At 30.8% G+C, this 16265-nt stretch overlaps 2 protein-coding genes across 3 annotated transcripts; both read right to left on the bottom strand.

The window, feature by feature from the left end:
• Window positions 1–2256: 2256 nt before the first annotated feature.
• On the bottom strand, window positions 2257–5871 carry LOC101501702 (U-box domain-containing protein 14-like). Its single transcript, XM_004501466.4, has 2 exons — window positions 4632–5871; window positions 2257–2536 (listed from the first exon to the last, which is right to left on the bottom strand). The coding sequence occupies exons 1-2, from the start codon at window positions 5727–5729 to the stop codon at window positions 2471–2473; spliced, it is 1164 nt and encodes a 387-aa protein (XP_004501523.1). The 5' UTR covers window positions 5730–5871; the 3' UTR covers window positions 2257–2470.
• A 1431-nt stretch (window positions 5872–7302) lies between these two features.
• LOC101502030 (uncharacterized) lies at window positions 7303–15058 on the bottom strand. Of its 2 annotated transcripts, XM_004501467.4 has the most exons (9): window positions 14441–15058; window positions 13947–14106; window positions 13796–13857; window positions 12327–12421; window positions 11275–11388; window positions 10525–10590; window positions 10093–10190; window positions 9465–9883; window positions 7303–9221 (listed from the first exon to the last, which is right to left on the bottom strand). In XM_004501467.4, exons 1-9 carry the CDS (start codon window positions 14790–14792, stop codon window positions 8032–8034), a joined length of 2556 nt encoding a protein of 851 aa, XP_004501524.1. In that variant the 5' UTR covers window positions 14793–15058; the 3' UTR covers window positions 7303–8031. The 2 variants fall into 2 exon arrangements, with proteins under 2 accessions (XP_004501524.1, XP_012571676.1); XM_012716222.3 differs by lacking the exon at window positions 14441–15058 and having other exon boundaries at window positions 12327–12410; window positions 13947–14027.
• Between the last annotated feature and the right edge of the window lie 1207 nt (window positions 15059–16265).

Genomic DNA, 16265 nt, shown 5'->3' with positions numbered 1-16265 from the left:
TATATTTACGAACATAGATAACATTTTATTGTGAGGTTATGAATGTATAGAGAGTGAATAACATTAAAGTTGTCAACTATCTTTTGTTTAACCTCTTGGTGTGCTTTGTGTGAATAATTTTTTTTATCTTATTGATTTCTCAATAAATACGCGCATCATGTTAGATTGGACAAAATCAATGTGGTTTCCATGAGAAGGTAACAAAAGACAAAAGAGAGATTTTGGGGAAGGAAAAAATTACTAAGTTAACTAATAATACTAATTAAATAAATAAACGGATAAATTGAGTGATACTAGGAAACAAAGTGGGGGAAGAATGTTAAAGGATGTGAACAAGATTTTTGTTGTATGAGAAAGATAATTTGAAAGCAAAGTCGATTTTGTTTTTAAAAGTAAAAAAGAAACATGAAATAGATAAATTAAATATTCATTCCAACTCACAATAAATGATTTATTTGATCACGCATAATAATAAAAATGTATATTAAGAATTAGTTTGACTTTGTTTCATCACAATAATTCTACTTGCATAGATGTGTGTCTTTGAGAATATTATAATTTTTTTGAATAATATTGTGTGAGAAGGTTTGTAATAATTTATTTGTAAAAATTGTAAGTCAATAATAAATTATTACATTCGTCTCTCTATATAAAATTATATTAACTAAAACGCGAAAATTAAAAAATATTGATTGTAATATTAAATTTATTGATGATTTAAATTATTTTATTAATTTATCTATAAAGAGAAAAAAAAATGCTAGTTTATAGATTTATTGCATTATTTATTACATATTAAAAAAAAGTGTAACATAATTAGAGCTAAATTTGTAAATAAATAAATAATTATAAAAAGAGACAAAGATAAATGACAAGAAAATTTTATATTTAAATAACATTAAATTTGTCATAACATTCTAGCCCTTACCATTTGAATTTTTGTTTGTACTTAAAGAATAAATACTGCATCATCTTATTCTCATTACCAATTGATCCGCGATCAATTGACCGTGGGAATGTGTGGACGGTAAAACAAAAGAGAGATTTTGACGAAGGAAAAAATTACTAACTTAACTAATAATACTAAATAAATAAGTAAATACAAGGATAAATTGAGTGATACTAGGAAACAAAGTGGAGGAAGAATGTTAAAGGGTGAACAAGATTTTTGTTGTATGAGAAAGATAATTTGGAAGTGAAGGCAATTTTGTTTTTAAAAGTAAAAAACAAAGATGAAATAGATAAATCAAATATTCATTTCAATCCACAATGAATGATTTATTTGATCGTACATATTAAAAAAATGTATAAATAAAAAAGAGAATAATATTTTAACTAAATCACTTTTATCAACTATTAGTGTATTACTGTTAGTATAAATACAAAGTATAAAATATCAATTTATGAGTGATATAGATAATATTATTAAGAAGATAAAATAGAAAAAATAAATTAATATTGCATTAAATATAAAAGTGTTCTTGTGTATAACTTTAGTATTTCTAACAGAGTATTGTGATTATGGCATTAGTGTTTGTAGTTAAAGTAATGAATAACTTAGGTTTTTTGAGATTATTTTTGATTCTTGGGTGTTTATTATTTTACCACTTTCCCTCAATTTTATAGCCCCCAATCACATAAACTTAACTAGTGAGATTTTTGTTGAGAATTTGGATTTTTGGATGATTATGAGATTTTTGTCGAGAATTTAGGTTTTTGGATGATTATGAGATCAAGTCAATTTTTTCAACAAGTAGATTTAATATTTGATAAATGGGTCACTTAAGTCTTATTTTCGAAGACTGAGATGAATATAAATTATATGACAGTCCACAATTCCCATGCATTAACTTTGTAAAGGTGAAATGTTTAAGATAAAATAATACATCTTTGTAAGATTTCATGACTTCTTTCCAATATAAAAATTATAAATGTTCATGATAGTCCAATTATGTTATCAAAATTATGGTCTGTGTGGTTAGTGGTCCTCTTTACATTGGTTTTTTTTATTAAGTATTCAAATCAAATATGATAAAAAAAATTGTGCGACCCAAATTTGTCCCATAAAAAATAAAATCGTAAAATGATCATCGACAATTATAAACTAGTGACTTGTTATTTCATCTAAAATTGACTATTACTTTGACTACGTGTATCGTAACAAAGTCGTAGCTATTGCCAGCATGTAAAACGTCAACTTAACATTTCTCTTTTTTCTTAAAAAAAAACACATTTCTCTTTATGAAAACCAGAGAATCAAAGCAAAATAAAGTGCTACCTCTAGCATAATTTATATCACAATACTTTACAAAGCTTCTTCATTACAAATTGGTGGAATATATACAAATGATGCTTGGTTCTCTCCTTGGGGATGGATCCTCCTAAGCCATTAACTAGTATACACCGTTAGATTCTTGGAGTATATACAGAACAGAAGGATACCTGGTAGAGTATATACAAATGTTGACATTTATGAGGCACGTGCAGCGGCGTTGCCGGATCTTGGTTGCCGTAGAAGCTTTATAAGTGTCTCCGCCTGTCGGCATGAAGAGGAACAATCAACAATCGGATAAAACAAGAACAAAAACTCCACTTCCCCCATCAAACACGCAATCAAAACATTGAAATAATGAAACAATTGCCCATCCTTAAATGAATTTTAGTATTTATTTTCATAATAAATATCATAAATTTTTATTTTAATAAGTCTCTCAATTTAATCTCTAAATTGATGAAATAGCAAATTATGTGATCAAAAGTAAAGAATCTAATTTGCACCAAATAAAAAAAGAGTAAAGAATTTAATCTAGTCATTCAATTAAAAGTTTTATTTATTTATTTTACAATCAACGTATTATTTTAAAATAAAAAATTTAATTAAATATATTAATTTTTAATTACTTTTTTTGTTTATATTATAATTCAAAAAGAATAATATTTCTTTACAAACATTTATCAAAACCAAATAAAGATTTACCTACTGACTTAAATATCTACCAAAAGAAGCATACAACCTTCAGAATTGTTGCATTTTTTTTAAATATTAAATTAATTTATATTTTTTTATTTACAGAACTAAATTATTATTTCATAAATTTAAAATGATCGATTTTGATAGTTCAATGACAAAAATACCTATTTTGTATTTATATTTTTTTCTCTTCATAATTTTAATGCATTTTAACTAACATTATTTTACTAAATGAAAAATTTAGTATTTACTTAAAATGATTTTTTTTACAAATAATGTAAATTAAATAGTAGTTTTATCTTTAGAAAAAAATATTGTTATTTTTTTGTAACATTTAATAGTAATTTTTTATTAAAAAATATATTTTTATAAAAAGTAAATAAATAAAGTCTTATGATAAATTTACAAACGAAAATGGAGAGACACACATGAGTTCAATTTAGTATAGATCAATTTTCAAAATCTAAAAAGACGTTTTGCAAACTGCATTAATTATTATGGAGAAACTTGACATGGAATACGTTAGATGTAGACATCCATTGCTATTATTTATCGATATCATATCGTTCTTAAAATCTACTATCAAATATGCCATTCGATTTTAAAATATAAATAAAAACATATTAATTAAAAAAATGAAAATAAAAGTAAATAAAAAATAGCTTATTTAATCTTAATTTTAAATCAAATATAAATTTTCTTTAATTTAATTTTTGTTTATATTAGATATGAGAATAGTAATTAAACAAGAAAACTTTTAAATTCTCACAAAACAAAATAGTGTACTGGTATATTCGTATATTAGATATTCATTTATACAAAATATTAAAGATTGACTAAATCAACAGTAAGAGTACATTTGTCCGATGATTTTAGTTCTCAATTATTATATATAAATTATTATTTTTTAATTAAAAATTTTAATTAGATTTAATTGCAGTTTTAGTCTCTGTATTTTTATTTTTATCGATTCATTAAATTATTTTCTTTATTTTGAAATTCGATAATTTTGGTTTATTTTTCTAATTTTTTTTAACTAAAAAATGATAACGTGTGATACTTTAAATAAAATGACATGTGAAACGAAGATTTAGAATGATTAACACTTATAAAATAAAAATAAAACGTCGTAAAAATTTAAATTTCAACTTCAACTTTTTTTTATATATATTTTTAATTTAATTAATAATATAAGAATAATTAATGTATATAGATAATTTTTATTGTAGAATTGTCACGTCATTAAAGATATGTGTCATTGCTTAGTTTAAAAATACGAAGAATGAAATAAAATTGTAGATTTTTTAAATAGACGATCAATTTCGTAAATTAATAATATTAGAGAGAATAAAATAACAATTAAATTTTCTAATTAAAAATCATAAGAAATCAAGATAGATTAAAAGTGTAAAAATTAAATTTTTTATGGGATTAAATCTATAATAAATAAATAAAAAAAATCATTAAAACTATAGTATTCAATTATTGATTAATTTAATAGTATCAAAACTTATAAATTTGTAAGTAGGAAGTAGAAATCGCTACAAACAACTTTTTTCAGTTTTGTTAAAAAATAAAAAGTCAAATAAAAATTTGCTAGAGTTTGTGGTGATATGGCATTACAGTTATTGGCATGCGGATAGTTGAGAAGTAAAATTACCTTTTGCTTGGCGCGATTGGTACCGGACTGAGAAAGAGCAACCAATGGAGGAATGGCTCCTTCACGACACACCATTTTAATATTACTCACATTCTCTTCACAAATCTCCAATAAAATCACCACCGCAATTTCCTTCTGTCTCTGCGTTCCTACCTCCACTATTTCCACCAACACAGGTATACCTCCTTCCTCCACCAACGCCGTTCTCGCCTCCATCATTGTCACCAGAACGCTCAACACATACGCCGACTTATCCACCATGTTAGAACCTAAATCTGCCATCAATTCCACTAACGGCTTCATGATTCCAGCCTTCAAGGCTCTAATTTTATTCTCTTTCACCGAGCATAGCGAATACAGCGCCGTCGACGCGTCCTTCTTCCCTCGGATTCCGCCGTTTTCTAAAAGGTTCACCAACGGCGGAATTCCTCCGTACCTTCCTATTTCCGCTTTGTTCTCTTCTGTCTGCGCGAGACGAAGCAGAGCACACGCCGCGTTTTCCTTCGCCGTTGGAGTTCCTGTTTTCAGTGCTCGAACCATAGGTTTAATCGCTCCGGACGAAGCGATAACGTCTTTATTCTCGTCGCAGAGTGAGAGATTTAAAATCGCTGTGATGGCATATTCTTGAAGCTGAAGGTCCGGCGCCGGCGAAGATAGAAGCGAAATTAACGGCTTTATAGCGCCGGCTTTCGCGATTCTGAGACGGTTATCGGAATTACTTTTGGCGAGTATTCTGATTTCCGTTGTGGCTTGTTTTTGTTGTTCAATCGAACAGGAGTCGAGATCGAGAACTAACTGGCAAATGAGTTCGTCGGAATTATCGGAAGCGCAAGCCATTAATAGGCGTCGGTTTTGTGAAGATGCAGTGGTGAATTCGTCGGATCTGTCGCTGTTGCAGTCACTGAAAGCGGAACTGGAATTATCGTTAAAATTGAAGTTCTTTTCCATCACGTACTTGAAATTGAAGTGACAAATACTGTATCTTAATTGGAGGAAAAGTGATAGAGAGATATTGGGTGGTAAAGCCCAAAAATATGGAAAAGAAGCTGTTTCAGCTCCGTTAGGGTCTGACACGTGCAAAAATTGAATGTTGACCATACCGAATCATAGTAACGGGGAAAAGTAGCACGTGCGATGGGGCTTTTTAAACGCGTGCCTAGATACTGAAACTGTAATGTAAACATTGTTTGTTACTGACTCTGTAATCGATGAAGTGAAGAGTGAGTTTTTCGAAGCTCTTTCTTTTGATTTCCTTTTTGAATAGTGTCAGTTAATTGGTAGTTAGGCTTTTATATTACTCCCCATCTCATAACAACAGAAAAAAAAGAGATAAGTTATTTTATTAAACTATAAAGCGACACTCATTAATTTGTGGTGGGCAGTGGAGTTGGATAATTCCCGGGGAATGTGTTTGGGTAAACTGAATTAAAAAAATGTGTTTGATGGGTCAGACGCACATGGTTGGATGAATCATGGGAATCAGTACAGGTCAGGAGAGGACGGTGATCATGAAGCTTGGCCATTGTTTGCTTGCTCTTCTATCTATCATTATTTTTTCTTCTTGTCGACTCTCAGTTCCCTCTTCTTTCTCTAACGTGGGACAAAGAAAACTAATTTAAAATAATATAACAATGTTTCACGCTAATCATAAACAATTTTCTAGCTCCGTAAAAGTAAAACACAAGCTACAAACCATTTTTACATTGGAACGGTCTAAGGACCTCAAATGAAATGAGAAAAAAATGAAACTTGAAATGTTAACTCTAAGACATTCATGTTCATGTCTTCAACCACAGATGTTTATGTCTTCAACCACTTCAAAAAATTATACCCTATACTCTTCCATTTATATTTCTATTTCTACGTTTATGCAAACTAGTTATTTTATCCATTTTATTTTATTTTTTTAAATTATTATATTCCACTAAATTGAGTTTTAGAAAATTTAAAAAAAAAAGATCTTTTGAAACACTTACATTTTAGAAAATTTGAAATTTATATATTGAAAAATTTAAAAGTTTTTTAATACACAGATATATTTTAAAAAATCGAATTTTGTGTAGCAACAAATTTTACATAAATGTGTTTTATTAAATTTGAATTATATATATCGAAAAACTTTTATAAAAAATTTCAATACACAAATATATTTTAGAAAATCGAACTGTGTACGAAAAAACTTTTTTAAAGTTTTCCAGTACACAAATGTGTTTTAGAAAATTTGAACTTCATATATTTTCAAGTTTTTGGAAAATTTATTTATCCATATAACTAAAAAAGCTATACACAAATGTGTTTTAGAAAATCGAACTATATATGAAAAAACTTTTTTTAAGTTTTCTGATACACAAATGTGTTTTAAAAATTTAAACTTTATGTGTTTTAAAAATTTTGAACTTTATGTTTTCAAGTTTTTGAAAAATTTATTTATCTATATAACCAAGAATATTTCTCACTTAAGAAATTATATGAGTTCAAAACATTCCGAAATTTTATAAAAAAAATTCTGAAGCACAAATGTTTAAAAAAAAATAATTCAAACTGTGTCCCAATTTTTTTTTTTTAAGTTTCCTAAACACACATTTATAAATAAATAAAAACTAAATTTTTAATAAAATGTGGGATAAGAATATAAATTTGGAGTACAAAGTAAAATCTTCCAAACTTCATGAGTAAACAAAGCATTCAAAATGAGTTCCAGCCATCAGTCAACTCTGTCCAATTTGATTCACTAGGATGGAACACAGTTGAGTCGGACCAACCTCTTTTTATTTTTATATGCTAAAAAAATAATTTAAGTTCATAGTATAAAACCCTGTAACTTAGACTCTTTCTCTTGACAGTTGACATTGAAGACTGAGATGCGCCACACTCGGCCACCCCTTTGGCCTTCTCTTGCTAGCACTGCTATCAGTGAACACTGCTACAAAATTACTACTAATGTAACTAAGTTATTCAAATGCCCCAGTTAAAAGGAAATGTAGGCTAAATAAAATACATTCAAATCCTCCTAACCAAAACGGGATTCCAGTATGAAGTAATCTTTACAAACATTATACTATTTTGTTGCATATTAGATAATGTTGGTATCGCGATAGCTGATCGTGAATTCAATAAACCTCACGATGTAACGCTCTAGTTCTTCCAAGTCCCAATCAATGAAAATGAGGACTAGAAGAGAGAAGAAAAACCAAAACAGAACACATGAAAGTCTCGACTGCATCCATAGTAGACTTTAATCAGTCAGATGTATGAGCCATGCTTCCAAGATGCCAGCGGAGGAGGGGCAATGCAACATGTCTATACATCTCAAACAGAAAATTAGTTTTCACATGTAGACTTTGACAGTAGCCAGAATTGTGGCATCTTGGCCAGTAAGAAATGTATGTTGATGAGCCTATTAAAAACCACTCAATCCAGAGAAATGCTTCTTCATGGCTTGGTCCTTCCTGTAATGGTTGTTTCTACCTCCTCCCCTCCCTCTCCCTCTACCTCTCCCCCTGTTATTTGAAGCATGATCACCACCTTCCACTTCAGAAACACCAGATTGTTTTTCCTGCTGTTGATTAGATTCAAATTGTTTGCCCCCTTCACTCTTCCACCTGCCACTACTACTCCCTCTGCCTCCTGTTTCAGAAACATGGAATCGATTATCACCCCCCTTGTACGAATTTTCCAACTTCTGTACTGCACCGAGAGGAAGGTTTCCACCTCGTCCAAGACCATGTATCAATTCTTTTTGAGCTTCATTAACTAAAGAAGCTTCATCAGAATTTGCAACAGCCACTGCACCTGCCACTTTGTAGCTATAATTCTTACCATCCTTGACATAGTATTGTGGCTTTTTCTTGGAACCCCATTTTGCATTAGAGGTATTTTGGACAGAGTTTCCAGTCCCTATTGCCCTTGATTTCCCTGATTTTTCATTCATTTCATCGCCAAGAATTTCATTTTCTTCAACTCCAGAGTCTGCTACACTTAGACCCAAGTCATCAAAAGAGTCATCATACTCATCATCATATTCATATTGTGATAAAAGCATAGCAGTTCTTGATGTATCTATCTCATCCTTTTTATCTAAAGTATTTGGATCTGGAAAATCAGCTCTAGATTTCCTCACAAATTTTCCAATTGGGGAAGAGGATGGCATCAATGGCCCTTCTATCTGTTGCTTCCCACTAAAAGCTTTGGTATTTGAGGACAACGGCGTAGAATCAATCAGTATACCTTTTCCTTTATCGTTCCTGGTAACAGCGGTGGACTTGGCTTGTGACCGTGGCACGGTCTCTAAAGAAGTATCCAAGCACATCAAATCTTTATGAAGGGTTCCCTCTAAAATTCTTTGAATAACCTCTTCAGGATTTTGGTCATAGACCTCAAGACAGGCAGCTAAAAACCCTTTACCATAATCCGGGAATAGGTCCCTAATTTGACTAATTTTTGACTCTATAACTACAGCATCTTCATTTGTCTGAATGGCTTGGTTGGGAACAGGGACCTTTGCAGAATATGGCTCCTTATTAATCTCCTTTGAAGAACTCAAAATCCCAGATAAATATTGAAGCTGTTCGTCGTCAACGAATATCCACCCTGAAATAGAGTAACTAGATTAGAAAAATAATACGCTACATTGTAAAAATGAAACAATTTAAAATATTAGTTTTGATTGGTCAGAGAGACCTGATTCCAGTTTATATTTAAACAATGAACAAGAGTTTAGCACTCTAAAAAACTTCACTAGATCAAGATTTTTGCCAATAAGCATAATAAACATAGCAATATGTGTAAAACACATTCAAGTGATATGTGCTACTTTACAAATAAGATAATTACCATTATGCTTTAACCCCTCAATCCTGCTTAATATATTGAAATTCCTTTCAACACCTTGAAGAAATGTTTCCTTCTGATGGATTTCCTGGAAACTTAATGATACGGAATTGACCTCTCTAAATGTTTGAACCAGAATATCTGCTCTGATGACTGGTTCCTCCACATTGGCAGGAAACATCTTCACAGAAGGTGGAAGAGTGATGCTATCTTTGAACACGTCATCACTTAAATAGCAAGAGTGCAATAATCGCCATCCAAACTTCACCAATCTCATTCTTAACATCTTCAAACTAACCACGATATTAGAGACCGTGTCATCTTGTTTGTCAGCAAAAATGACATGGAATCCCTTTTGCAAGGACGGAATTAGCGAATCGTGCAATCTGGCCAGGAAGCTCAGCAGTTCCTCATTCCCATAACTACAGCAATATAGACCACAAACATCAAAAAAATTATGGAAACTTATAATTGTCAATCTTAATCATAGATTCAATTTTGGTAAATAAAGCAACATAAATCTTTTAACATATGGAAAGCCAAATTTTTGTCTGATGAGTCATTTTCTGTAGAAATTTACTGTACTCGTCTTTATTCATCATAAAAATCATGTTTCAACAGTAAGGGATACCTCATCTCAACTGGGCAAGAGAAGAATAGAGCTGCTGGTTCGTATGCACTAACAAAAGCATCCATTGATACAATTGCATCGTTTATAAAGTCCATCACCTATTACAAATATAGATGACATCAACATCAGATGTATATGTCAAAGAACTACATAAATCAAGGAAAACCATTTCGAAACGCAAATAAAGTAAAAAAAAACAAATGATATGTGTTTTAAATAGCCCTGAAGTATTTAAAACATGTAGCCTTTGCTAAATCAAAATTTTAGTTCAAAATTTAAATAACTTTGAAGTATAGCTATTCATTCTTGTTTAATGCCTAGCCTTAGCTAGATTATGTCTGTGACTGTTTCTGAGCTTTACTGGAGTAGTAATAACTCCAAACTTAAGGTAAGGATAAGGAAAATGCTGAGGTATTAAACAAAGCAATTTACCTCTAGCAGATCAGTTTGAAGAAAAGTAGCATTTTGGTAATCAGGAGTTCCAGAAGCAAATAAGACCTGCACATAATACCCAAAAAGAAAATTATCAAATTCCTTTACAAAATTTTCCTTTATACTATATTATAACTATGTATAGAAACTTTCTATCAAGGTTCAGTAAATTATAAATAGTTTTCTAATTACTTTATTTTTAACATGTCAAATAATGTATTAGACATGGTAGAAAAGTTATCATCAGGCACACTATTTGTCAAGAGGATGTTCAAAAGAAATGCAAAGAAGAAAGTTATCATGAGTCATTCTTATTTCATAGATGCTATATTATTCAAAGGAAAAGAATGACACTTTCTCAGACCAAAAGTGCAGGTTCTGGGCATAAATCCGAATAATACAGAAACACTCAGTTATGCAAATTTAATATACAAGTTTCTTTTATGTACAACAGAACCAAACAAATGAAAAGTATTGGAAAATTGAGAAGATGCCCATCAAGTAATTATACATAAAATCTTGTGGACCAAAGTAGTTTATTGAGCACCAAAATGAAACACCAATTTATCTAATAAATATGATTCATAATGCAATAAAGATTTGGGATAACAAGAATCAACTGAACTAATATTTTCAAATAAAATTGACTTATTCACTGAAAGCCGATATAAAAACTAAAAGCCGAAAAAGAAAATGATTAACCAATTATTGATATATCACATTTACACTTCTGACAAATTACTGCAATACCTCCAATGATGAACTGCAACGTTCGTGCATTGTGCTTACAATGCCCATAAAATGCAATATTACTGCAGTCAGATTATCATGTATCCAAGGCTGAGCATTCAAAGCATTTCTAACCTGTAAGAGTGAGAGTAAATCAGAAAAGTAAGAAAAGGGGGTTAAATATGTTTGGCGATGCACTGCCATTACCACCACAAAGTGTACATAGAGAAATCACATGGATTGAGATAGCTCTATGAACATAAAATGTGTATACAGTGTCACAAAGTTGGATTAATCATTCTATATATTTTTCCAATAATATAGTAATTGGATTTTTTTCAGAAAGTTCTGTACAAGTGAACCAAAAAACAAATATTACAATCAAACAGAGAAAGCAACAGAATAAAGCAGCAGTGCAGATTGAGAGAAAGAGAGAAAACCAAATAATATCATAAATTTCATTTCACAATGACTGACGAGGCGGCTTCCCAGGGTTAAAAGATCACAATGAGCATCATCTAACGTTTGTGAGCAAATAAAGCCAAAAAAAGCATCTGCCAGACAAACTCCCAATAAAGACATTTTACTGTAACAATAACAAGTACCAACCGGAAAAAAAAAGATGATTTTGGCAAACAATTAAATCTTAAAAATCTCTGTAATTTTTTTTGTAAAAAGGGAGTGATTAAATCTATTATGAGATTAGCATTTGGAAGCCGTGTGGCAAATGTTAGATTAACATCATTATAAAAAATAGCTTCTTGCTAATTGTGATTCTGGGAATTCCAAAACAAATGCTTTTGGCGTATTATGCACCTGCTGATGGAATTGAATAATGGAAATACCCGTTTGTTGTTACTTGTAAGAGGGTGTGGAAAATATTATATAGGTATCGTCTAATCAGAGCATGGGAAATTGTTAAAAGGAAAAACCTTTACTTCCTAGGCAATTCTTCTAGAAGCTACAGTTATTGAAACTAATTATGCCGAAAGCAAGATAAGGGTATTTATTAAGCACACTGCATTTAAGGGATTCTAACTTAATAATATTCCACACTAGTAAAAAATTCTCACCAGCAATCTTGTCAGTTCTTCATTTGTATGATTGTATATGGCACATATATCAAACAACTTTGGCAAATCAAGCAACTTTTTCTCCTGCAAAAGAACTACAGGCAATAATAATGAATAACGGCGCAACAAAATGCAAAATATATAAGGCAACTGCCCAACATTAAATAGAAATAATTTTACCAAAAAATACATAAGTCAATGTGTGATATTTTGTTTTATATCTTCAATCTCAGAATTAAGTAGTCAAATATGCAACACACCCAAACACATTTTTAAGAACCAATGTTAACGATGGCAGATGATGATTCGTGCGGCAAACAAAAATCTGCAATAAAAGCATGGTGGATGGCGTTGCGGCCAGAGGCAAAAGTATGGCAGCTATGTTGATAATCCACACAAATACAATAAACTAAATCGATAGAAATAAAATAATATCATAAATCTCAGAGTAACATAAATAGACAAGTAGAGAGAAAAAAATATGACAAGTCTCAAAGTAACATAAATTGATCATAAACCTCGATAGCATAAATCCTTTAGGGTTTTCTCTTATGAGCAGTGTTATCAATGGTGGATGGTGGCCAGCCAAAAAATCTGCCATATAAACATGGCGGAAATTAGACAACACTGCTTTTGGGTCATGTGGGTTTTGGGTCGGGTCACAATACTCCGTTTCTCTTTTCCTGACTTTCAACCCACCATTCCAACTTCCGCACCATGAGAATGGTAGCCTTCATGGCCTGCCAATTAAAATCAGCAATACCATAAACTGTGTAGGTAGTTTGTCGAAAATCAGTCACAAAATAGTGCCATGGCCACTGTTTGATAACACTTCCATGAAAGAGAAATTTTATCAACTACAAGCTACTGATTTCTTATATTGCTGTCGAGCTTATGGTATGTAATTGAGATGGGCAAATCATTTACATAATTGATTAAGGAATAACCTCAGGATAATCAAGTACATATAAGATCTACAAGCACTAAAAATGGCAGTGGGGTGTTATAAAACTCCCACCTATTGCAAGGTCCGCGGAAGTGTTAGAAAATCATTGGCACTGGAATACCACCTTGAGATGACAAAATCGTTTATTGAATTTCTTGAAGAAATTTCTTGGCATAATATATAATCAATTATATATAAAATGTAAAGCATTAGTTTAGGAAAGGACCTAAGTAAGGAAACTAAGTAATGGGACAGCTATACCAGTAAAATCAAAATAAAAACAAAAAATATTTAAAACATGAAAGGAAAAGGAAAAAGAAAGAAGTTGCAATCTCTGTGGTGCAAAGACATCGATACGAAGCCCACGTGTGCATGCAACATATAGTATGAGCTGTATTTGCAAACAATTATTATTACATTACAGTAAAACCAGGTAGACGAATCGAGTAAAAATCATGTATGGTATGCTCAGCTAAAATGATTTCACTGTCCACAAACTAGAAAAGGATGAGGCAGATCCCACCTTCATGATCTCTCAAACTGAGTGTATCTGCAGGTCGAGCACCAGGATCTTTATTGGAAGAACTGCAAGACACATGCCATATTTAAAAATCATACAATATTAAAGAAAAATAGATTTTAAATCACAGTACTCCAACTTATCATTAACTTACATGCGATACAACACCATGAAAACACGGCGGCTCAAATCAAACTCTCCAACAATAACACCAGCAACAATCCCTCTAGCCCCGCGATGAGGGAAATCATACCATCTGCTCCTAAATTGCAGAAAGCTGTCTAGAAACTCATGCAAGGAGGTATCACTAACCACTGCAAACATAACCACAATAGGCAACAACAACAACAACAAAATAGTAAGAAACTGATAACCTGAAAAATTGAGCTGATTAAACTTTTCCACTGTAATAGCAGATGTGATCTATCATCCATCAAGCACCGACACTTCAAATTGAAGTGTGTTTGGTGTCAACATGTGTCGCGACATGACTACACCGACTCATGTAGTTACATTTGATTTGAATTTTCTTAAAGTATTATTAATCAGTGTTGTGTCATGTGATGCATTTTAACCAATATATTGGTTGAAAAGTATTACAACAAACCTTAATGTGATGGATTGAATTTGAAAGAAGAATTAAGTTACCTTGTGACCAGAAATCCTTGGGTTTCAACTTGAGCAAACAAGACAAGTGTGAATTGAGAAGATCAACAACTCTTTGAGATTCAATGGGATCCAATCCACCATCTTCTGCGCCAAGACCAGCAGCCACTGCTTCATCTTGCGGCAAATATTTCACGAAATTGCCATTCACACCCCCCGATTGAACCCTACCCGACCAATTGCTATTGCTACTACCAGAATCAGATTGTTGTTTTTCTCTTAGGGAAGTTGATAGGGTTGGAGTTGAATTTTTAGGGACAAATTTCTTCTGTGTTTTAATGAAACCCTTGTTGTTGTTATAGTCTTGCCTACCCTGACCGTAGCGATTCGACATTTTTTATTTATCAGAATCGTTGACGTTAATGAAAGCTTCACACTGAGTCGAACTACAAAACAGAGCCACGGGGAAGTAACAAGAAACTTGGACGGTTTAACGTAACCCACTCCTTCTTAGTGACTTTATGTTATTATGAACTTATGATGCTACGAGGTTTTACGGTTTTCCCGAATCAAAATTAACCTCAGTTATCATGTTCTTGATGATTGAGTGATTCGCTTGGATTTTAATAAATTCATTTACAATCAAAATCTCATCTCATTAATTTTATTTGGAACACAAAATTTAACATTCTGTATCACCATTTTGATATTTATTGAAAAATAAAATATGATTCTTATTTTTTTTTATTAAATTTAGTATTTCATTAACATTATTTTTTAAAAATTTACAAATATAATTTTTTTATTGAAAAATACAAAAAACATAATGTTTGCATTTTTAAATAGTTAAAAATACAGGTTACAAAACAAAATTCCTACGTTTAAATCATAACCCATGTCACAACAGCACAAGTTAGTTTTTTCTATTTTTTAATACTGTCCATCTACTTGATAAAAAAAAAGGAGAAAAAAAAACCCTCCACCTTCTTTAATAAAAATAAAATCAACATCTGTTGTTTTTAAAAAATTAATATAAATTACACATATTTATTAAATTATTTAAATAATTAATTCTTTACTCTAAAGTTATAAATAAAATATTTTAAACAAAAGACGAAATGCATAAGTCAACACTTTATATCACTTATATATATAAACATAGGTAATTATTTCTATTGAAAAATATTCTATTAGTAAAAATATAATATTAAAAAACCGAGAAGACTATTATAGTTATTAACTTAAAATGTTTTTTTTTAAATTATAAATTTAGTATCATTTTACAAAATATCGCATAAATACATTTTAAGTGAATAGTGAGAGTTATTAGGAGAGTAAACATTTATTTCATAAATGAGAAACAAAAAATAATAAGAAAAAACTATAAACGATGGAACTGAATTTCTTGAACATCACCTAAACAATAACTTGATAGGGAAAATAGATAGGTAGATATAATTCTGACTTTATGAGGAAGAGAGACACTTAATTTAGCGAACTAATCAACTCAAGAGTTTCTTTCACGTAAAGTATGAAGCTCATAATAGCATGAAGCTTAATATTAATATTAGTGGTATGATCACAACTATCTATAAAACCAGTGATCCAACTACCAATGGATTTCTTGATAAGATCTCCAAAGTCGTTATATGTCAGGGTTACCGACCTTTTTGGTGGAATTATATAGATAGTAGATTTGGCTAAGAATATACCATATAGGTTGACTAATGTCGGAGAAAGTTTATCATTTCTAAATTTCCAAATAAACCAACATCCTATGAGCAAAAGAGTACTTGGTTAGTCGGTTGCATGCATCTTGAACAATATATGAAGATCATCTTAATGTAGACCATTCAAAATCAAACTT

This window comes from Cicer arietinum, chromosome 5, assembly GCF_000331145.2.
Source record: "Cicer arietinum cultivar CDC Frontier isolate Library 1 chromosome 5, Cicar.CDCFrontier_v2.0, whole genome shotgun sequence".
Taxonomy (NCBI): domain Eukaryota; kingdom Viridiplantae; phylum Streptophyta; class Magnoliopsida; order Fabales; family Fabaceae; genus Cicer; species Cicer arietinum.
The sequence above is the reverse complement of the archived record's forward strand: the minus strand, read 5'-3'. Positions and strand labels throughout refer to the sequence as shown.

Coding starts and splice junctions, on each gene's coding strand:
- LOC101501702 (XM_004501466.4), bottom strand. CDS start 5,729: ATGGTCAACATTCAATTTTTGCACGTGTCAGACCCTAACGGAGCTGAA. Junction 2,537..4,631: donor CCAATCGCGCCAAGCAAAAG/GTAATTTTACTT, acceptor TCATGCCGACAG/GCGGAGACACTTATAAAGCT.
- LOC101502030 (XM_004501467.4), bottom strand. CDS start 14,792: ATGTCGAATCGCTACGGTCAGGGTAGGCAAGACTATAACAACAACAAG. Junction 14,107..14,440: donor CAAGGATTTCTGGTCACAAG/GTAACTTAATTC, acceptor TTATGTTTGCAG/TGGTTAGTGATACCTCCTTG. Junction 10,591..11,274: donor GTTGCAGTTCATCATTGGAG/GTATTGCAGTAA, acceptor TATTATGTGCAG/GTCTTATTTGCTTCTGGAAC.